The sequence below is a fragment of the Hyaena hyaena genome, unplaced genomic scaffold (genome assembly GCF_003009895.1).
Source record: "Hyaena hyaena isolate Hyena2069 unplaced genomic scaffold, ASM300989v1 scaffold_368, whole genome shotgun sequence".
In the NCBI taxonomy this organism is placed as follows: Eukaryota; Metazoa; Chordata; class Mammalia; order Carnivora; family Hyaenidae; genus Hyaena; species Hyaena hyaena.
The window spans coordinates 10,768-33,390 of NW_024080989.1; the positions used below are offsets into that span (position 1 = coordinate 10,768).

The 22,623-nt window shown below is 41.8% G+C and overlaps 1 protein-coding gene across 1 annotated transcript in view; it reads left to right on the top strand.

The window, feature by feature from the left end:
* The first annotated feature begins 4,136 nt into the window (after positions 1–4,136).
* CACNA1C (calcium voltage-gated channel subunit alpha1 C) overlaps positions 4,137–22,623 on the top strand; it is a 205,855-nt gene continuing 187,368 nt past the window's right edge. The window contains exons 1-3 of the mRNA XM_039250015.1: positions 4,137–4,227; positions 4,975–5,133; positions 12,751–12,947. Coding sequence (XP_039105946.1) covers positions 4,137–4,227; positions 4,975–5,133; positions 12,751–12,947 — 447 coding nt within the window. The remainder of the gene's footprint in view (positions 4,228–4,974; positions 5,134–12,750; positions 12,948–22,623) is intronic.

Here is a 22,623-nt window from a genome sequence, read left to right on the forward strand (position 1 = left end):
GGTTCTGTGCTGATGGCTAGCTCAGAGCCTGGAGACTGTTTCAGATTCTGTATCTCCCTCTCTCTCTGACCCTCCCCTGCTCATGCCATCTCTCTCTCTCTCTCTCTGCCCCTCTTCGCTGCTCTCTCACTCTCTCTCAAAAAAATAAATAAATAAAACAAAGCAAACAAAAAAATATCCCACTCCATCTTCAGATAGGTCCAGCATTTTGATAGTTCTCATTTCTGTTCAATCTAAATCTTTTCTGGAAACTTCCTAGTTAGTCATGGTTCCATCCCAGTGGTTACATCAAATTCATCCAACTCTTCTTTCTCAAAACAGCAATTTAAATTATGAAAATCATTGATATCACCCTCCCTCCCTGTGCTTTTCCCATTCCATGAGTCTTATCTTTTTCTGACAATACATCTTTAGTTTCTTCTAATGATTATTGAATGACATGGTTTCCAATTCCTTCATTATTGTGATTTCTGTTTTCTAAGGCACACAGAAGCGATTTAGTTTTGTGTGCATTGAGTCACTACTATGTGCTGAGATACAAGGTGAGAAGACCAGACGAGGCTCTAGGGAATGGCATTCTAGGCAGGTGGAACAGCATGTGCTGAAGTAAGGAGGCATGAAACCAGAGAACTTCAGACAGTGCAGTATATTCCTGGAATGTAAGATGTAAACTGGAATCAGATATGATCAAACTATGAAAGATTGCAGGTTGAGTGTTACCTGATAGGGAATCATCAGAGGACTTTTCATCAAAGAAGCAACACGTTCCAGTCTGTGCTTGAACATGAGCATTCTAACTACAGTGTGAAGATTGGGCAAAACTGAACATAAGATCGTTAACTGAATGAAGAACAGTAAGAGGATGGAAAAGTGGAAAACAAGTCATGAATCAAAATGTCCAGAATATATACCAGTGGCTGGAATAAAGATTCTATCTTATTTCCACCTGATTTCCTGCTTCTTTTTGCTTCCCGTGTTTTCTAATTTCTCTGTGATAAGTATTTTCTATTTTTCTCAATGATTTTCTATTTTTTCTGATACCTTCTCTATAATATATGATTGTTTATATATTATTTATATAGTAAAAATAATTTATGCTTGTCTAAAGATACTTCAGAATCAAACTAGTATGACTCGGTAACCAATTAGAGGGAAGAGCCTCCCCAGTTGGTTTCCTGGCCTGGGTGCTCAGGTGGGAGGTACGGCCTCTGGCTGAGATAGGGACAGGGGAACAGCCATCCGTGATGGCTGAAAAGAAGCTCACAGGCTACTGGGACTTCCTTGTGGCCTCTTTGTAGCATAGTCAGTAGTCTCTACCTGAATTTGCCGGCCCCTGGAACTCAGCTATCCGTTCACATCCCTACCTGTACAGCACACTCCATTGCAGCGAAGTCCATCAAAGCACCCTAAGAGCAGGAGCATTTACTTAAATTGAAAATTTATCTCTCCTTCAATAAATACTTACTGAGTACCTGCCATGTGCTCAACACCAAGTTAGGCATCAGTGTTAAAACAGCAAAAAGAGCAGGCAGTCCCCGTCTTCACAAAACTCAGCCCAGTGTGAAAGACAAATAAAAATGCTTTAAAAAACACGTAATGAACATAGAATTCTGAACTGAGACTAATGCTCCAAAGGAAGGGAAATGGTTCCTAGTAGATATATAAGAGAGGGAACTTCTATCTGGGAGCTTGGGGAAGGATCCCCAGGAAGAGAGATGTTTGGGCCGAGAACAGAGGGAGAGAGGCAAACCATGAGAGACTCTTAAATGATGAGAACAAACTGAGGACTGATTGGGGAGGGGGGATGGCCATGGAGGAGGGCACTTGTGGGGATGAGCACTAGGTGTTATATGGAAACCAACTTGACAATAAACTATTTGTAAAAAAAATAAAATAAAATAAAACAAAATAAATAAAATAAAATAAATAAAATAAAATTTCTAGGAAAAAAAAAAAGAAGGAAAAGTAGGAGGGGACTGTGGAGAAGACTTCCGGGCTGAGAGAGGCGCATGCTTCACAGCCTTGTGGTAGAGGAAGTGCAGGCATACATTGTTTTATTGTGCTTTACTGTATTGTGCTTGGCATATGTTGCATTTTTGACAAATTGAAGGCTTGTGGCAACCCTGTGTCAAGCAAGTCTGTCAAGCCATTTTCCCAGCAGCAGTTGCTCACTCTGTGTCTCTGTGTCACATTTGGGTAGTTCTCACAATATTTCACACTTTTTTATTATTATGTTTGTTATAGTGATCTGTGATCTGGTGATTATGACTCACTGAAAGCTCAGATGATGGTGAGCATTTTTTAGCAATAAAGTATTTTTAATTAAGGCATGTACATTGGTTTTTTAGGCATAATACTATTGTACTCTAATAGACTACAGTGTAGAATAAACATAACTTTTACGTGCACTGGGAAACCAAAAACTTCATTTGACTCACTTTATTGCAATATCCATTTCATTGCAGTGAGCTGGAATAACCGAGCCCTCATATCTCTGAAGTCTGCCCATATGGCATATTTGAGGCTAAAAGAAAACAGGAGTGTGGAGAGTGAGGGGCAAGGGATGGGAGCGGGCAGAGATGTAGATAGGGGCACCTTGAAGGGCACAAGAAGGACTCTGGTCTTTATCCTAGGAGCAGCAGCTTGACTGCAGCACAGAGGACAGATTCCCATTCTATGTCTCCCACCACTTTCTTGCAACCCAAGGCTGTAGCACTAAAGGCCAAATAGCAAAGCCTGCTAGTGGCCTGAGTAGGCTGGATCTGGACATCTCCCTCCCTTTCAGTGAGTAGCACTTCAAGCACTCCCCGCCCCAGCAGACACCTCTGAAACTTGCTTTGCATTTCAGTTTTCAACTTCCTCCATGGCTTCGCATACTTTAACACTAATGTGTGTACAACTTGCTAATTAATGAAATCATTTGGATCTGAAAACATCTTGTTCTAATGGGAGGCTGCAAAGCACTCTCATTAGTTCACAGGTAAAATTATTCCAGCTTTTCTCTTCCTTTATTTTTTTTCCTCTCCCCATCTTGGCTTAATAACTGGGGAGAATTCCTCTAATTAGCCTTGTGAACATCACTCCACCAAATCACAAAACACCTGTGGCTGCCTTGGGGTCTGGGGAGAGGGTGACCCAGACTTTGTTTACCTGGTGCAGAGGGAGGGCTGTTGCTGAATACAAAGATGAAACTTCTGATACATGGAGCAGTGGAAAGATGTCCATGGTTGGGGGGGTCAGGCAGAGGGAGACACTAAAAGTGCTCTATGTGGTGTAATGCACAGGTGGGTATCCTATTATATGTGTGTCATAGGTGGCCACAAGATTTTCTGCATAACTGCCTAGATGTAAGGAAGGAGAACCTGCCCTTTCCCCAACTTCTGTCCTAGGACATGAAGACTTGGTGTACTCACTGCTGACAGAAAGCTTTCTTGTGACTGGGTATAGTCTGGGGGTGACTGGCTGCAACTGTCTCTCCATGATTTGCAAATAAAAACTTGTATCATCTGGGGCGCCTGGGTGGCTTAGTCGGTTAAGCGTCCGACTTTCACTTAGGTCATGATCTCGCGGTTCATGGGTTCGAGCCCCACGTCGGGCTCTGTGCTGACTGCCAGCTCAGAGCCTGGAGCCTGTTTCAGTCTGTCACTCCCCCTCTCTCTCTGACCCTCCCCTGCTCACGCTGTCTCTCTCTCTCTCCTAGAAATAAATAAAACATTAAAAAAAAAAAAAAACCTTGTAACATCTCTTTTGAACGGGGAGCATTGTCGGTGTCATTTATGGTTGAGCTCATAAGTTTGAGGGTCCTTCTTCCCATAAGATGACAGTACAAGCCTACAGACTTTTGGGATGCACTAACAAAACCGATATGCTACATAGGATTTTTCATTTACTTTTTTTTCCTGACAGGATCTGAGTACTTTCAGTTTTTATTGTGGTAATATATACATATCAAACCTTGCCGTTATAACCAATTTACATGTATGGTTCAGTGACACTAAGTATATTTGCATTGTGCAACCACCACCACCATCCATCTCTAGAACTTTCTTATCTTCCCAAATGGAAATTATATACTCATTCAACATGAATTCCCTTTATTGGGGTTTTTCAATGGAGGGCTTTCATGTTCTCCAGATATGAGCCCTGAAGGAAAGTGGCCTGGCCAGAAGTCTGTAGGAAGAGAGGTCCACTCACATAATCCAGATAAGGTCTTGTCTTCTATCCCTAGAACTTTCTTATCTTCCCAAATAGAAATTACATACCCATTCAACATGAACTCCCTTCATTGGGGTTTTTCAATGGAGGGGTCTAGTTTTCTCCAGATATGGGCACTGAGGGAAAGTGGCCTGGCCAGAAATCTACAGGAAGAGAGATCCACTCATATAATCCAGAGAGGGTCTTAGGTACAACCCCACCTACGTGTAACCTGAGGGTATGAATCAGTTTCAACAAAGGAAGTCCCCCCCCTCCCAGATGCCTGACAACCAGGCTGATTTGTGTTTTCTGGCACATGGGTCAGCCACAGCATCTCGTAATCCCACCTTGAGAGATAAGCAAGTCCTTGCAGGGCTATGTCTAGTCAAAGTTAATTCTCACTGTAATGAGATGGTGGTCTAGGACAAAAAGATGCTAGGTTGTCTCTAAGACAGGATATTAGAAAATTGGAGAGTTCTGGATGAAACAACATGTTCTTCCCCTTAGAAGACAGCATCTGCCAGTCCTTTCATTTGGATGTGCCTCCAAGAAAGATTTGGAGTCAGGCCAACCTAGATATCAATCCCTGTTCTGTCATTCACTGACTATGTGACCTTAAGCCTCAGTTTCCTCATCTAAGAAATAGGGCTTGTGATACATCACTGGTAGAATTGCTAAAAAGATTACATGAGATTATGTCAGTATGGCATCTGAGTAGCACTTGGTTCAGTAAGTGGAAGCTGATGTTCTCACTGTTACTGTCTAACTTTATCATTGTAGGTCTCCAAGTGGTTCTGAATTCCATTATCAAGGCCATGGTCCCGCTGCTGCATATTGCCCTGTTAGTGCTGTTTGTCATCATCATCTATGCTATCATTGGCCTGGAGCTCTTCATGGGGAAGATGCATAAGACCTGCTACAACCAGGAGGGCATAGCAGGTAAGGAAGACGCTGAGAGGCCAGCTCTCAAGAGGGTTCACTGTCTCATTACTACTTTCCCTGTAGCTGAGTGAGCTGCAACCATATAACCAGCGGTGCTCGGCAAGGCCCCCTCCATTCAAAGGCTCATCTTTTCATTCCATGGCTAAGTGAGAGGCAGAGATTGGTATTGTTTTTCTCTTGGTAATTTTTCTTTTTACTAAAATAGATCTCTGTTAGGACAGCTAATGCAAGCTCCCGTCTAGCACTGCTAAACAGTTTAAATGAGCTGTGTGATTCAAGAAACAACCTAGTCAACCTTGAATATTTTAATTTAAGAATCAGAACTGACCCGGGGTGCCCAGGTGGCTCAGTCAGTTGAGCATCTGACTTCAGCTCAGGTCGTGATCTTGCAGTTGGTGGGGTGAGCCCCACGTTGGGCTCTGTGCTGACTGCTCGGACCCGGGAGCCTGCTTCAGATTCTGTGTCTCCCTCTCTGTCTGCCCCTCCCCTGCTCGGACTCTGTTTCTCACTCCCTCTCTCTCAAAATAAAAAAAAAAATAAAAAAAAAAAAAAAAAAGAATTGAACTGACATAGTGATGGTGTGCATCTCTGCTCCATTGGCCTTTCAGTGTCACTTGTCATCCAAAGCCCTGGCAGTTTTGCCTGCAGCTAGTAGATGCCTCTATCACAACCCTGAGTCCTTTCCATTCTCTGGGGCTCATCCTACCTCCTTTGTGCTCAATGTTTTGTGCTTCTCCGTTCATAGGCAGAACCTCCCAGCATCCTGTTACAGGGGGCCTTTTTGAGACTTCTCTGTGTTCCTTCCACAAACCAATATAGTTAACAAGAAATGCTGGCCCATTTAGCACTTATCTGAATACGACTAAAATATTTGTCTGTGGGACATGCTACACACTGCTGTTTTAGGTTACTAAAACCTCAGCTGCACCTTTAAAAAAAACACGTAAACAAAAATTGACAAAACTTTAAACAGACATATAAAGCAGCTTAATATAAAAACTTTTTGAAAAACTATTTCCCCTCAAAGGGGTTAGCATTGTTAAGTTTATGTGATTTTTTATGCCAATATCATGATCTTTCATTCTAGTTTTTGGCATCTTGATGGAGAAAGGGGAGTATCTATCTGAAGCCTTAAAAGATACCTCATTTCTTTCCATCTGTACTGTTTATAATTCCCGTTCAGCCCAAGCATTAAATTAAATGTGACCCCTCTTGCCTTGGGATGGTGAAGAGAAAGAAATCTGTACAACAAAGGATGAAATGGGTTATTCATACTCAGAAACCAAAATAAAGTATCTGATCCGGATGATCCCATTTCACTGGGTGGATTGACTGGGTATTTGTAGTTTTTAGGTCACTGCTGCGTAACCATAGTCCTAAAACAAACAAACAAGAAAACTGTAAACCTACAATCACAGGGTTACACAATTGTTTTTACTTTTTTGATGAAGAGTCTGTTTAAGAGACCATTTTTTTAAAATATTTTTTATTTATTTCTAGGAGAGAGAGAGAGAGAGACAGCGTGAGCAGGGGAGGGTCAGAGAGAGGGAGTCACAGACTGAAGCAGGCTCCAGGCTCCGAGCTGGCAGTCAGCACAGAGCCCGACGCGGGGCTTAAACCCACGAACCGCGAGATCATGACCTAAGCGAAAGTCGGACGCTTAACCGACTAAGCCACCCAGGCGCCCCTAAGAGACCATTTTTTCAGTCACATTAGAGAGAACTTCCTAATTATTTGGGTCTTAATTGTATAAAATAAGCTATCATATTAAAAAAAAAAAAACAAGCTCTTTAATATTAGAGCAAATCCTGCCTTTAGCTAAAATTGAGCTTTGCTTAAAGGAATACCAAGTAATGCAATGAATAGTATTTTCCCCTTGAATTCAAATCCTTCTTTTTGTTCACTTCAGTCTGGAGCCAGCCCTGAGCCAATACATTTATGTTAATTGCATGGCTTTTTTAGAGCTCGTTCTAAGTCCTGCTTAAGAGCTACTGTATTATGTCTAAAGTTTATGCAGCTGTATTGAAGTGATTGATGACTCTTTAGACCCAAAGTCTTCAGGCAGTCACAGAGATATTGAGTGTCAAAGACCCTAAGAGTGGGTTATATGTTATGGTGTGGCTCTCACGAACAGCATACCAAGTGGAGGACGGTGAAATGATGAAACTCTGTCACATAGATAGCAACCCTACCCTGCAACCAAAGGTCTCTGTACCACTTGCCTAAGGAATACTGCTCCCAGCACTGCCCATGGTTTCTATCATTCTGCTGGGAAAACAGCAAAAATATGTTTTTCACTGGTGGAAAGATCCTCTAAGGGCCTATGCTAATAAGCAACCTGGAACATTGGAGTCACTAGGCATCATTGTCAGACCTTCAGTGGCCTCAACAGACAAGAAAATAGTGGGCATGATAAACAAAAGAGATACAGGATGGGGTGCTCTCCTCTGTGCCCCAGCTGCACAGTCCTGTAAAACAGCCACCAAGAGCCTGCTAAAGTTTATAGTGGCCTCCCTATTTTTAGGATAAAGACTAGAACTGGCCCCACCAATTGGAGTGGCCAATTTAGAACCATACTGCTGTCTATCCTTGATTTAAAAAAATTAAATCTGCTTCCTACCAGAGGATGCATCAGATTATTTAGTGATGGGTTTTCCCTTCATTTCACAAGTCAGAAGAGAAGTTAGGTCCCATAGTGAAAATGACCATCAGCCTGGAGAACCAGGGTGTCAAAGGACAGACACCAATAGAAGTGTTCCAGAGAGAGGAGCCATGCCAGCTCCACCAGGAAGGTGACCTCACTCTGTGTAGAACCAGGCTCCCTGCTGGGAAGAGGGGCTGAGGACACATGGCTGCAGAAGTCTTTTTAATCAACACTCTGCAATTCAGAGCTCATGTAGCTCCTCCTTCCTAAATCTGCCATCTGATGACAATCCAGGGATCTACTCCATTGCTGCCATAAGAACACAATGCCACAGTCATCAGGGCCTCTCCCACCTACATAGTGACTAAAACAAACGAGAAGGAAAAAAATGTATGGGAGTCTGGACATACTCCATGCAACCAGAGTCTTTGAAGCCTCTGTAGTCTTTGAAGCCAATCTTCATGTGTTTTGGAGAGTTTGGTACCACCTTTGGAATGAGTGATTTTTTTTTTAATTTCAGACTTTGGATTGAATTGCCATATTTTACTGCAAATTTAGATTATACAAAAGTGCTTGTGAGCCCTTGTCATAATTTTTAATGGAATTTAGATCAAATTCTTCTTTTTTGCACTTTAAGATTATTCTCAGACTATGAATTTTATGTGCTTGTAGATTTTAGGACACATTGGATTTTAAAGCATGTTTTCTATAAAGAAAGATCTGGAGTTGGCCAGGTGAACCATTATTCAGCCTCTAGGCTGCCCTTCTAGTTCCCTGTAGATGTGGTCTCCAAAGAGGCAATTTTTCTCCAATCCCAGAGGCATCTGCAAGGTGCCTTCCTAGTTCCTCAACAGATATATCACCATATGCCGGCACCTTTTGTTTCTGGTTGTCCCATCTGTTTGATGGTACTCTGAGCCAGGTTACTCTGAATAGCTTCCCCAAGCACACTAATTACCCCTGAGACTGGCAGAGAATTGGTTGGCTCAAACCTAGAAATGAAATCACTTCCATTGTATTCACTTCTTAAAGTTGGGTCCTAAAAAAGTAATTGATTTTGTCTTTGGTGATTTCTCCTTGGAACCCCTAACTGGCCCTCTCCCAGGATTTCATGTTCTTGTTGGTATTAACTGCATTTCTAAAATCTCTCCTAATCTTTGCTTCCATTCGTTTACCACAAACTTAATTTGGACTTTCCAGTTCTCTTCACTTCTGTTTTAAAACATAGGGCCCACATCTTTGTTTCTGTTTCCTACTTCACGTTCCTCATTTCCTCCCTGAGACTTCATGACTCTGCAGAAGAACACCAACACATTTTCACATTCAAACCAATTTCCCCCCACCCTCAAGTGCATGTTGCAAGGACCTGCTGATTTGTGTGTGTTCACATTTTTCAAGTGTTCCCTTTAGTGCTTTTTATAGATACCTATTTTTATCAGATCATCATTGCTTCTTAATTGTTCTCAAATCTTTTTTTATTGTTGTTCAAGATAGATTTAAAATAGCAGAGTGGCGCTTGAGCCTTTAGAGAATCTCTCTGAATCTCATCCCTTTCTTTTTTATTAATGAGATCACTTCCCCTGATGACATTTTCCTTTCAACATATATATTTTTTTAAACCCCAAAATGTTTTTCTTCCTTGAAGACATTCAGAACTCACTTTGGCAACCTTTACTTTTTCCTTATTTTTGTCTGTTTCAGGAATAGAGAATGCAGGGAAGGCTGTCAGATGAGCAGTCACAATACAAGGATTAATGGCATCTTTATTCATTAGACAATAAAACAAAATGCAAGTTATCCCTCTGTTCTTTCACTTTCTCTTTTTCTCCCATCTTCTATATCATTCCAACACTATTATAGTGACTGAACACATCACGGTCGAAAGCCATCACCAGAATGGGTCAGAGCCCAGCAGCATATATGATCTGTTTTGTTCTTGGTTTTCCAGCCTCTCAATTTTTTTGGTGTTTCTTGCCCACTTTTGCATGTATTCTTTAGGTTTGGGGTTCACTTTTTAGTTTCCCTCCTTTTATAGCCTCCCATTATTTAAACTCACATCCAAATCTACAAAGATTTCAAAATATCAAAAGTCACAGAAGATTAAGGAGAGTTCATTTACGTGAATGGAGCCCTCCTGGGAGCCACCATTTCCTAGAGTCAGGAAATGGTGTAGACGCTGTCTTTCCCTCAAACAGTTCAGTGACCAGTTATGCAGACCTTTACACCTTGGTCATCACACAAAGACTCACATGCAACCTGAAGCACCAGGCCAGGAATAAGCCAGGAAGCAGCTCTATTCATAATAGCCCAAACCTGGAAACAATCCAAATGTCTATCAGCTGGTGATAGATGTATAATGAAATGCACTGCTTGGCAATAAAAAAGAATATACTATATTGACATGTGCAACAACACAGAACACAAAAACATTATGCTAAGAAATAAGATGGGCACAAAAAGCCACATATTATATGATTCTATATATATGAAATTTCTAGGGAGACAAAGCTATAGAGACAGAAAGTAAATCAGGTTGCTAGGGTCTAAGGATAGGAGCAGGGATTGACTGCAAACAGGCACACAGGAATTTGGGAGGATGATGGACATGTTTTAAAATGGATTGTGGTGATGGCTGTACAACTATATAAATTTACTAAAAATAATTGAGCTGTACATTTACATTGATGAATTGTAAGACATGTAAATTGTATTTCAATAAAGCTGTTAAGAGAGAAAAAAGAAAAAAAGCCAAGAAGACACACTCCAGCATATATTTTCAACCATACTGCTCAACTCCATTTTTGTAAGAACTGTCTCTTAGTTAGGATTAATATTCCTCTTCCTGTCTTCCTCTTGGAAATGAACAGTTTCATATTTGAAACCACAAATTGAGAAAGAGCCAACCAACCAATATTCTTCAATATAGAGGTACTAGACACTTATAATTGTTTTAATGCATAAGACCCTATGGTGACCTGTTACCTCTAAATGAAGAACTACAAGTAAATTCTCTATCCCAGGGCATATTTTCACTGTCATTAAAGGCAGTCATTTGTTTGTCAGGACTGGAGTCTATTCTATGTATTACTGTTACCTTGTGTAAACATAAGACAGTGTCTTTAATTTCACAAATTTCTGTGAATTCCAAACTATTACCTTCCACAGCTAAGGCTGTGACTCTCAGTATTTTACCATAATGGGAATTCTTAGATCAGCTAAGTCTTATTTCAATTTACCAATGATCCCCACACCAAAAATATAAGACACATCTTAACTATTAATTTCCTAGTAGCTCTTCCTGGCATGTGGAATTAGCCCAAGCTCTGTCTATAGCCACAGTAGATATGTTATATGGTTTTCTGAAAAAGCTCTGTCCATACTGAGTATTCTCCTTATTACCCACTGCCACTTTGTCCTTTTTTTAAAATAGTTTATTGTCAAGTTGGTTTCCATATAACACCCAGTGCCCATCCCAACAAGTGCCCTCCTCCATGCCCATCACCCCCCTTCCCCTCCCCTCCACCCCCATCAACCCTCAGTTTGTTCTCAGCATTCAAGAGTCTCTCATGGTTTGCCTCCCTCCCTCTCCCCCACTATTTTTCCCCTTCTGCTCCCCCACGGTCCTCCGTTAAATTCCTCCTAATCCTCCTATACGTGCAAACATATGGTAGCTGTCCTTCTCTGCCTGACTTATTTCACTCAGCATAACACCCTCAAGTTCCATCCAGGTTGCTACACATGGCCAGATTTCATTCTTTCTCATTGCCATGTAGTATTCCATTGTATAGATAAATGACATCTTCTTGATCCATTCGTCCGTTGATGGACATTTAGGCTCTTTCCATGTTTTGGCTATTGTTGAGAGTGCTGCTATGAACGCTGGGATACATGTGCCCCTATGCATCATCACTCCTGTATCCCTTGGGTAAATTCCTAGCAGTGCTATTGCTGGGTCATAGGGGAGTTCTATTGTTAATTTTTTGAGGAATCTCCACACTGTTTCCCGGAGGGGCTGCACCAGTTAACATTCCCACCAACAGTGTAGGAGGGTGCCCATTTCTCCACATCCTCACCAGAATCTAGAGTCCTCTGATTTGCTCATTTTAGCCACTCTGACTGCACTGCCGCTTTGTCCTGATTAGAGGTCATAAAATGATACATCTCTTCTGAAAGGTATTAATGCTAGAGAGCAAAAAGCAGTGCTGCAAGGTTCCACGTGCATAAAAGAGAATCAGTTGTGTTTGGAATCAAGGGTTATAATAAAGACTGCTGTGGATGATACTTTCCACCTATGGTCAGAATTTATTTTTTAACCTGTATCAACATAAGGCTTCCACTGTAAAATGATTTGCATGCATGATAATGCATCAGGTAACATGTAATGGAAAAAAATGTAATCAAATGGGATTTATTGGCTAATTATGTGAAAGACTCTTCCAATCAATATAGCCCTCACCCAAACTCTGGTATTCCAATGGAAGTATCCATAGAGACTTTAACGGAAGGAAGGAAGGAAGGAAGGAAGGAAGGAAGGAAGGAAGGAAGGAAGGAAGGAAAAAGAAGAAGAAGAAAAATATTATTTTTCATGATATTTTCCACTTGGGGTAATTGCATCATCATTATTTTTTAATTGGCCATTTGACTATGATGTCAACATGTTTCAACAGAAAGTACAATAATAGCCTTACTGTCTTTGAAATCAATAACTGAGGTTAAAATATAGTCTTACGATTAGTTGAAAGTACTGATCTGCTACTTTCAATGGCAGCCTAAATGAATACCTAGTTCCTTATGTTGTTTAATTTGTCTGTGGGGGATCTAATGAAAACTTGTTCTGCATTATTGTTGTAGTTGTTTTGCCTATCCCATCAACCTTATCCTATCACTTTTCTCTCTGACTTCTCTCTCCTTTCTCTGCCCATCTCTCTCCATCCCCTCTGCTTCCTTCTCTTTTCCCCTGGTCATTCAAGATGTTCCAGCAGAAGATGATCCTTCCCCTTGTGCTCTGGAGACCGGCCATGGGCGGCAGTGCCAGAATGGCACTGTGTGCAAGCCCGGCTGGGACGGGCCCAAGCACGGCATCACCAACTTTGACAATTTTGCCTTCGCCATGTTGACAGTGTTCCAGTGCATCACCATGGAGGGCTGGACAGATGTGCTATACTGGGTACGTAGCTTGAGATGGGTGGAGGCAAGGAGTCCAGAAGGCTGCAAGCCTTTCTTTGACATCTCCCTTTTCCATTCCCCCCATGACTTTATGGTCACACACCTTGGTGGAATAGTTGATGAATGTCTTTGATTTCTTCCAGGTCTTTCCTGAGAAACAAAGCATGAAATTTGCACCCTAATGAGTCTCTCTGTCTGCCCACCAGCCTAAGAGAAATGTCATCTCTCAGTCTGTCCTACTGTAGTGAGAAACACTGGCGTGCAGCCGATGCTCTGTAAATCAGGTGGCCAAACCTGACACAAGAATTCTTTTCAACTCCCCTTCTCACTGTAGAGTTCCTTCTGTTCTTATCCTTGTCTTGCATCCATCCCCAAAAGAGAGCTAAAGAGCACAATTATTAATTTTAAGGGCTAAAGAGAAAAGTCAGGCCTGGTCTTCTAACAAGAAACCATTTTTATTGAATTGTGTAGCATTATAGCATGCTATTATATTTCTATTCCTCATGTTAATCATACCTTATCATGTTAGAATACTTTGCCATCATTTTCACTGCTAACAAAATACTCTGCTGGTTATGCGATGCATATTTAGAAATACCACTTCCGAAGTGTCAACCAGTCAACAGTAAATCTTCTTTTACTTTCAAGATGCCCCTTTTATTATCCAGCAGCCAACACTACTTTGCCAACCTTCAAGCTGTTAAAGTGCCAGATTTTTGCCTATGGGACAGGCAAATATACACACCATATTTGGGTTGTCTCCATTCTGGCAGAGTTATGTCTATTATTTGTAAAAGCTCCAGAAAATATAATTCTTTATAGTATCTCCTACTTGAGCATGAGGAATGACTTGCCAGAATCCAGTGTTGTTCTCCAGCATTTGGGTGAAAAATGCTTGTTGCCAGTCTTGAAAATACCATCTCACCCAGAGTTTTGCAAATAGTCGAATTTATTTGGCCATGCTGAAAACAGTCTAAGAGCCTGCTTAGGGAATAGTGTCTACACACTAACGCAGGGAAGAGGGAGAGGGAAGTGAATGACTTCCCATTGAACAGAGCTGCCAGATAGAAAGGGACTGATGCCAAGAGAGGTGTTGACTTCTTCCTAAAATCAGAAGAGTTTTGTGACAACACAGAGATGTGATACAGGGCATTGCATCTTCTAATTTTTTCATAAGCACCATGTCCTCTTGATTCAAAGACCCTCTTCCCAGTTTTTATGTTCTAGCTGAAACCCAGTGTTGCCATGAAATGTGTACTTCTCTGCAAATGATGACTAGAAACTTGCCCGAGAGCTTTGTACCCAGCAAACATTTACTGAGCATTCCTTGCATGCCAGGGATGCTCCTAGGTACAGGATTCAGGCGTAAATAACATCCAGTTCAGACTGAAAAGTTCACTCTAGAGAAACAGTAAATCTAAACTGAATAATGGTTGTACAACTGAAGTCTGTGCCATGGTAGAGTTGCTATGTTGTGCTACGTTGAAAAGAAGACAAAAGTCAAATCATCTCACCCTCAAATTGAAACAAAACACTGGAAAACATTTTTGAGACCCATGCTCAATAAAATCTGGTTTTGAACAATTTCTAAGAGGAAAAAAAGGAATTGAACGTATTATGCTTAGGCAAATTGTTTTGTTTGGCAAAGCTGATCATATTCCCAAGTGGCTCTTCTACCTTGGGTAGATCCCTCTGTCTAGCCAAGGACAGAAACATTCTTCTGCACATGGGCAGTTTCTGCTGTAGGCCATAGAACATATGATCATATGGAACTGTGCTTTGAAGCCTCATCACATGAGCTTCAAATCCATGCCTTAAGTTGCTGTAGGAACGCCTTCCATGGCAGCAAATTGAGGGCAGAGTGGCAGTGGGTGGGTGGGCGTGGGGCTGGGGGAATAGGTATAATTTACTTTGCTGATGTCCCTGATGTATTTTTGTGATCTTCCTTCATCATTCCCTCCCTCTCCCCGACCATAAGTCATTGATATCCCACAAGCTAGATGTGACTCAAAGAAATACTGTCATAATGACAGCCAGAGTGGGGAATGAGAAGAAGCACACAACTGCAACCACCAATTTTCAGCAGCTGTGTTGTGCTTTCTCCCCTGGGGTGTATGTGATAGAGCTCAGGCTGGGAATGGAAAAAGTGTCAGAGGTGAAGGAACAATCCCAGGCTCATGGGACATGTCTCTCTGATTTTCCCAGCACCTTCCCAAAATGGCCATGCTGTGTGTGTATGTGCATGTGTGTATGTGTGCACACATACGCACACACACATGGGCATGCATATGCACACACACAACTTAAGCTGAAATAGCTTCATACTGGGTATTCATGATGGAAGCATTTCCCAGCCCAATGCTCCTGCTTTCAGATAATTTCTCTAATTGCTTTGACCTTTCTGTGGCCATTTCTTCCTTTCCTCCTTCTTCCTCTCTCTCCTTCTTACTTCCTCCCCCTTCAGCATTCCTCCTCCTTGCCTCTGGGCTTGTATCTCTAAACCTACAGACTCCCAAGTCTTGATGTGTTTTATAAAACTTGGAGCTTTCTAATTCCCTCCAAACCACTGAATTAGAAGTTCCAAAGTTAGGACCCAGTATCTGCACTTTGGAAAGGCTTTTCAGGGGATTCTGATGCCTAGGCTGGAGTCTGAAAACCCCTAGAAATCTAACCTATTCAATCTGCATAGTGCTGCTTTGATGCCACTGGATTTGAGCCAGTCTAGAGAGCTATGGGTTCCATGGAAATTGGAGAAATAGGGTCTTTCACTCAGAACAAAGCATTTCCCTTCAAATACAAGGGACAAGTCTAGAGGGTGTTGGAAGGAGCAACCAAGATTTTCAAGTACAGCAATAAATGGAAACCCCAGATCCAGGTTCATTCTGAACTATCAAACACCTAGTTAGATATTCCTAGGGAGAGAATTGGCCATTAAAGTACTAAAGAAGCAATTGATTCAATCACTGGATATAGCTTGGGATGGAAGGAACCAGGAAGGTCACCAGTAGCAAATGGCAGACACCTGCTTCCTACTGTGAATAATATCAAGTCTATTTTTCTTTTTCTGTGACATCTGTTATTTTTCCCACTGCTTTGATTTTGAAAAGTTAGTGGACTAAAAAAGTAAAATCAAACTGTAATACTTGAAGAGTTCCTCAGCTGTTAAAGCTATTGGCCATACATTGGGTCAAGGTCCCAACTAGGTGAATGGTTTGCTGAAACATTTCTTATACCAAGTCTGCAAATGATAGGGTAAGAGCTAGGAGATACTGAGGATTTGAAAACTAAGCCAAAACTCAGTTTAAGGTATGGTTTCCTTGGGCAATGGCTTCTTAAGCCAAAGCCTCTTCATTTACTCTGAGGATGTCTACCCTCTTTAAAAATAGTGGAGAAAGGTGATCAAATAAAAAGTATCAGCTTCTTTAGAAGCAGTGAAGCACCAAGACAAAGGGAATAGTCTAATATTGTATGGCATTACCATTGGTTTCCATTTCTACATTCAGATTTTGTTTGGTTTTTTTTTCCTAACCAAACACCCCTCACCTTTTGCATATAATTCAAGACAACTTGTCTTATATGGTTTGAGCACATGCCTTCCTGAAGATAGAAGAGACTGTTGAATCAAGATGATTTGCAGGATTCTTAGACATGATCTAAGAACTAGAGTCAATTTGAAACCCTGAACATTATCCCTTCCACATTGTGGCCAAATCACAATTAAGTAGCATAAACATCAATCAAGTGTCTGTTCAGTGCTGACTTTGTACTTGAGATAGCCCCATACTCTTGTGAAACAGAATAACATGGCCACTTACTCAGGGTTTGGAACATCTGGAGAGGGTCCCATATAAGACCTGTGGGAAAGGGAAGTGGCAGTAGAGTAGGCATCACCCAAGAATACACAATTCTAGCTCTTTCACAATCTAGATGCCTGAATAATCCTTCATCAAAAGGATTCTGTTGATCTCTGATCACTCAGTGCCCTCCTGATCCAGGGACCCCAAGAATATTACATACTGTGCAGCACAGTAAGTAGGTTTTCCTGGGCTCACACACCAGCCCACCCTACCACCAAAATACTAGGATCACTTCCTTCTGACACCACCCATTGCCTCCCTACAATTGGTTTCTCCAGGATCAGTTGTTTCATTGATTTTTTTAAAATAGAAATTGAGCGTCAAATAGGATTAAAAGAATACTTAATGAGAAATCATATAAAGAAAAGATTTTTTAGAATCACAAATAGTGTCTTCTGTAGTATCCAGGTTAGTTTGGGCTCAGCAGGAGAACTTGGGAACAAAATTCTAATGTTTTAAGCTTTCATAAGTCAGTTGTTAGCTCCACACTTTGTCTTGTCATCTCACTTACATTTCTGGACATTCTGACAAGATATTTCCTACTAAACTCTCTCTCTCTCTCTCTCTTTCTCTCTCTCTCTCTCTCTCTCTCACACACACACACACACACACACACACACACACACACACACACAAGATGGTCACTCATCTCTGCTTTTGGTGCTGCTGAAGCATCCCTCATTTATGACAAAGGTCTTTTGCATCCAGGCAGGTTGATTCAGGTTTTACCCTATTTTTCCCCCACTCCACCTTTTCTTCAAAAAGGCACATCTTTTCACTACAGAATATAGAAAATTAGTCTTTGAAGGCATCAAGAAAGAAGAAATGGAGCTGAGCTCTATTGATGACCTAATAGTCATTCTAAATGAAGAGCTGAGAAAAAAATCCTCAAATAACCTAAAAACAGCATCCTGGGCTCTTTAACAGGTATAAGAGTAGAGAAAGTGGTAGCTCCTACTTAAGACCCTGCAGTTCTTAATTTTTAATCTGTTTCAGTTAAAGTGTTCCCCACTTAGTGAACATGCTACTTTAAATAAAGAATGTCATTTAGTAAACTGATGGTTTATAAGTATATCAAGAGAGAAAATTAGCATCTCTCAAAGCTATTATTTATTTAATTATTTGGTTTTATTTTATTCATTTCACTGGCATTAGAAGAGTACTTATTCAATAATTTCATTTAACAAACACTTATTGAACATTTACTATGTTCCCAGGACTGAGTAGGGACTGGGGAGAGAGATGGGGAGATGTCCTTCCCCCAAGAAATCTAGGATCTGATTGAAGAGCTAGGGGACACACAAACATAACTTAGCAACACAGTACACTTCAGGAGAGTAGAGAGAGCTCCACACTGGCACAGAACACTTCAGGGAGAAAGTGGAATTTCACTGGTTTGAGGTTCCTCTCCTGGGAAAAGCAAGCTTTATAATATTTTGGGAGATTGGAGAGAACTGTGTTTTAGGTTCTCTCACCAGAACAGCTCAGCTGCCTCCAAGTGTTCTTACCCAATATGTCTGAAAGGCCAGCTACCTAGAGGTGCAGTCACAGGCACCAAACTCAACCCCACACCTGGTGGCTGCCTAGGACAAACAAGCATGTCTTCCTTTGGCTATGAGCCAGCCTTCTCCTACACAGATGTTCATACCTGGGGCCACAACTCCACTCCTTACACCTGGTAAACTTCCCCAGGATGTCAATGTATGGTGTCATATGAGTTCAGGGATTTTTTTTAATAGATCGAAGAGTTAATTTTGTTGGCTTGCCTTCATGTCAGGAGGCTGTTGGTGTCTTTCTCCATATAATCCAGGCTTTTACTTGTGCCCTGAGGCATTCATGGGTTTTCCATGTACAATGATAAGCAGGTGCAGGGGGTGGAAAGGAGTCAAGTAGTACCTGTTGTCTTACTTGCTGCTCATTGACCTGTGAATGCAAACCCTATGTCCAGCAAGGAAGGTGTCAAAGGCCAAGAGTAGTCACAGATTTTTTGAGCCCTCATCTGGGCACTGGCATTCATAGCAGCCATCATCCTCTCCTCTAATGATACTGTGGAAAGCACTGTGACTTCTATGAGTTTACACTTCCTGCGTTTGATAATAAGTGACAGCCCCCTTGGCATTTGCTGAAACTATTCAGTCTTTTTAAATCCCCAGTGCCTGTAATACAAGCCTGATAGGAGAAAATACCACAACTTGAAAACTCATGGAAATCAGCTAGGCTTGAGAGTAGCCTTGACAGACTAGAGTCCAAGGGGTGTTGTTTCTCCTTTTTTTTTTTTCTTTTTGGGAAAAAATAAATGTTGGATTTGAAGTCTAAGGTTGAAATTGCCCTCAAGGAATTAGATGTTCTTTTCAGAAGGTTCTTCTGTATTTTTCATTCAGTATCATCTTTGGTGTGTCTCTGGATTCTGGGAATTATTTTAATAAGGGGTGTGTTTCAGCAAAGCCTGATGTCATCCTCATAGTCCTTGGGCCTTGAGGCCACAATGGTTGCTTATGGTGGACATCAAGGTGCCTAAATTTGTGCCTTCCTTATGAAAGTCACAAAGCTTCCTTTGTTATAGGCCTAAGAAACATATAGCTTTAATGGTTTGAGAAAACCCATCCTGTTTCACCTCTAAATAAGGGTGTCAGCAATCTGGGTCATTTTTTTGAAATATGTCTTTATTTATTCTCTCTTCTTAATAGCTCCATTCCAGCTGATTTAAGACATCAATCTCATCACTCCAGGCATTGCCCTACTTCAGAGCCACCCAGCACTGTATGCTCTCTACCCAGTCTGCCCCCAAAAGTAGGTGGCCTAGAATAAAGAAGAGAAAGTAAAAGAGAAGACAAAAGGGGTGCTCTCCTCTCAGGCCAGAGCCACATAGACCAGAGAATCACCTGCTGGTGGCTGCTGAGCATTGCTTGCTGAGGAAGTGATGGGGTCTTAGGAACACCTTGGAAGCTTGTTAATCTCCTCACCTGTCCTCCTACCTCCTGCCCCTCACCTGCTATTCTGCAACTTAAGCCTTTGAAAGAGGGAGAGACCAAAGCAAAAGCATAGGACAAAAAATAAGTGGAGATCATGAGTCTCCTGAATATAGTCCTGGCTCTCTATGGGATATCTATAGGTCATGAAAATATCTATGGGTCATGAGGTTATCATAGGGACATCAGTGGGATATCTATGGGTTATGAGGTTGTTATGAGGATATCTATGACTCCTGAGGTTATAGGATATCAGTGAGAAATCTATGGGTCATGAGGATATCATTGAGATATCTGTGGGTCATGAGGTTATCCATGAGTCATAAGATTATCATAAGGCTCTCTATGGGCTATTTGTGGGCAACATGGTCTGTAGCTCCATCTATTCGAGGTCCTTAATGATGCTCGAAGTCACTCCCCTTGGGACACAAAGGAAAGGATGGGACCAAGGAAGTTTCCAGAGTTCAAGAGTTTGTTAACGTGTGAGAGATATGTGGCCTGGGGAACTGTGTTTTCTGTGAGGTTAAGTGTTCACAAATTTAGGGGTATGAGAAACCAGTCAGGAGAGATTTAATTCCAAGGAGGTTGGTTCAGTGCCAACTAGTCCTCCCTCCCACTCACCATATGCCTGGGCTCCAGAGGCAGTTCTGAGAGTGTGAACTGCAGCAAACATGCCATTGCCTTCTGGAACTACCTGTTCCTCACTGTCCTAAGGAAGGTGAGGAGGTCTGAGATCCTTGGTGAAGCAGGTGAACTCACTCAGAACAGGCCCTCTTGGGGAAAGCTCTTCTAGGATTAGCACAGAGTAACTGGTTGGTCAGAAACCTGGGGTCCATGTACCCATGGGTTGTATGCAAAACACCATGAGTGTTTTTCTCAGGTGGATCCACAGCTTCTGTCAGCTTCCTGACTTGCCCACCATTGCTAACGCAGAGAATAGGAAGGAACTCTGACTTTCATTGGCAGGACTTAATCTGAGAGGAAGAGCTAGGACACCTGAAGGCTTCAAGGCCTTGGATCCAGTTTCCATAAATACCTCCTGTCAGATGCTTTCTCCTATCTCAGGGCTGTTTTCAACCCCGCCACTTTCACTAAGACAGAATGTAGTATCTTACACATAGTAGGCACTCAGGAAATACTGAAATACTGTTGAGCCAATGTGGACTCTAAGGAGACCACTGCTAAGAATAGGGAATGGCTTATTTCACAGTTCCCCATAATAAAATGTGACATACAGACCCTGGGATCACATGGCCATCCTTACAATCATTATGTGGCCTGTGATTGCCTAGCTCACTATGGTACCTATGTCTTTCCCCTCCCTAACTTCATTTCACCAGTCCTGACTCTTCCTGTATGGCTGACATTTTCTTTTTCTCCTCCTGGGAGTGAAGGTGGCTATTGGTCTTTCCTCTGCTGGTTACTCTCTGATTAAAGGAGGATCCCCGGCTCCTTGTGAAGAGGGCAGAGTCTGATACACACAGACCTTTCTACCCTGTCTCTTGTAACAGGTGCTGTTTTGCTGGATACTTTAGTATCCAGCCACTGGGGGAAAGCCTCCATCCCAGAGCCTGGATGGCTTTTCAACTGTGGGCTCTATTTTTAATAATTTCCAAGTTCCTAGGAAATGCACTATCCTGTCATAAGATCACATGGCCTATGGGCTTCCTTCCTGCTCCTGGACTCCTTCTGCCTTCAGTGATCCCATAGTGCAAGGTTTACCCACTCCTGCCTGGTCAAGCCCTTGCTTGCTTTTCCAAGACTCATACAGCCCTTCATCCCCTTGAGCTTCTATAACCCTGCCTGTTTATTCCTACAACTTCATTTACCACCTCCCATTGTAGTTGCCTTTTATTTATCTGTCCCCCATACTAGCAAGGGCTTCCTATATACAGCACAGTGCCTGGCACATATAAAGTTCATTGATTCACTCAACATTTACTGAGTACCTGTATGTGCAAGGCAATGTTTTCAGCACCAGTGAACAAACCAAACCAGAACTGCCTGTCCTCATGGAGCTTACATTCCACATGGAAGACACACACATAATAAATGAATAAATTATAAAGTTAGAAAGTGATAAGCACTATGTGAAAAACAGCAGAGTATTTGGGAATGCTCAATAAATTCATGTTGAATCGAATTATGACACAGTTGGGGAACGTATGTTGGGAACTCTTCTTTTGCTGAGTGAGTGACTCAGTTCAAACCAATGATCCCCAAACCCTTAACACAATTTTTGTAACTCTCCACTATGGCTACATTTGGTATATTCCTCTAACAAAAATATAATAACCCCAGATACATAGTATTAGATTTGAAAAGAACATATAGGAATACAACACTTCAAACCAGTCCAGTTAGGTAGGTCTTTCAGTACTTCTCAATCTTTTTCACTCACAGCACACAGAGAACATACTATTTGTCCAGCATGATTAGGCACATGGATAAGGTTTCTTGGAGCCTGAGAAGCCCTGAGGGCTGAGGGCAGTACTATCCCAGCACACGTGTAACTCATTTGTGTCACCTGGCTTTCGATTCACCTGGGTGATTAACATTCAGACTTGAGAGGTACACTGATTTGGGGGGAATGGCCCAGGGATCTAAGATGGTAACAATTCTTCTAGACGATTCTGACACTGGTGGTCTTCAGACCCCACTTTCAGGAGCCTTGCCATACAACAAAGGAGAGACAGTACTTTTCGTGTCCTTAGTTTTGAAGTTGGGAGTTATGGAGAATGGTGTAAATCAGTGGTTCTCAAACTTTAGTATACATTAGACTCACTGCAGGGCTTTTTGAAACATGGCTTGTTGAGTCCACCTGCAGAGTTTCAGGAAGGAGCCCGAGTAT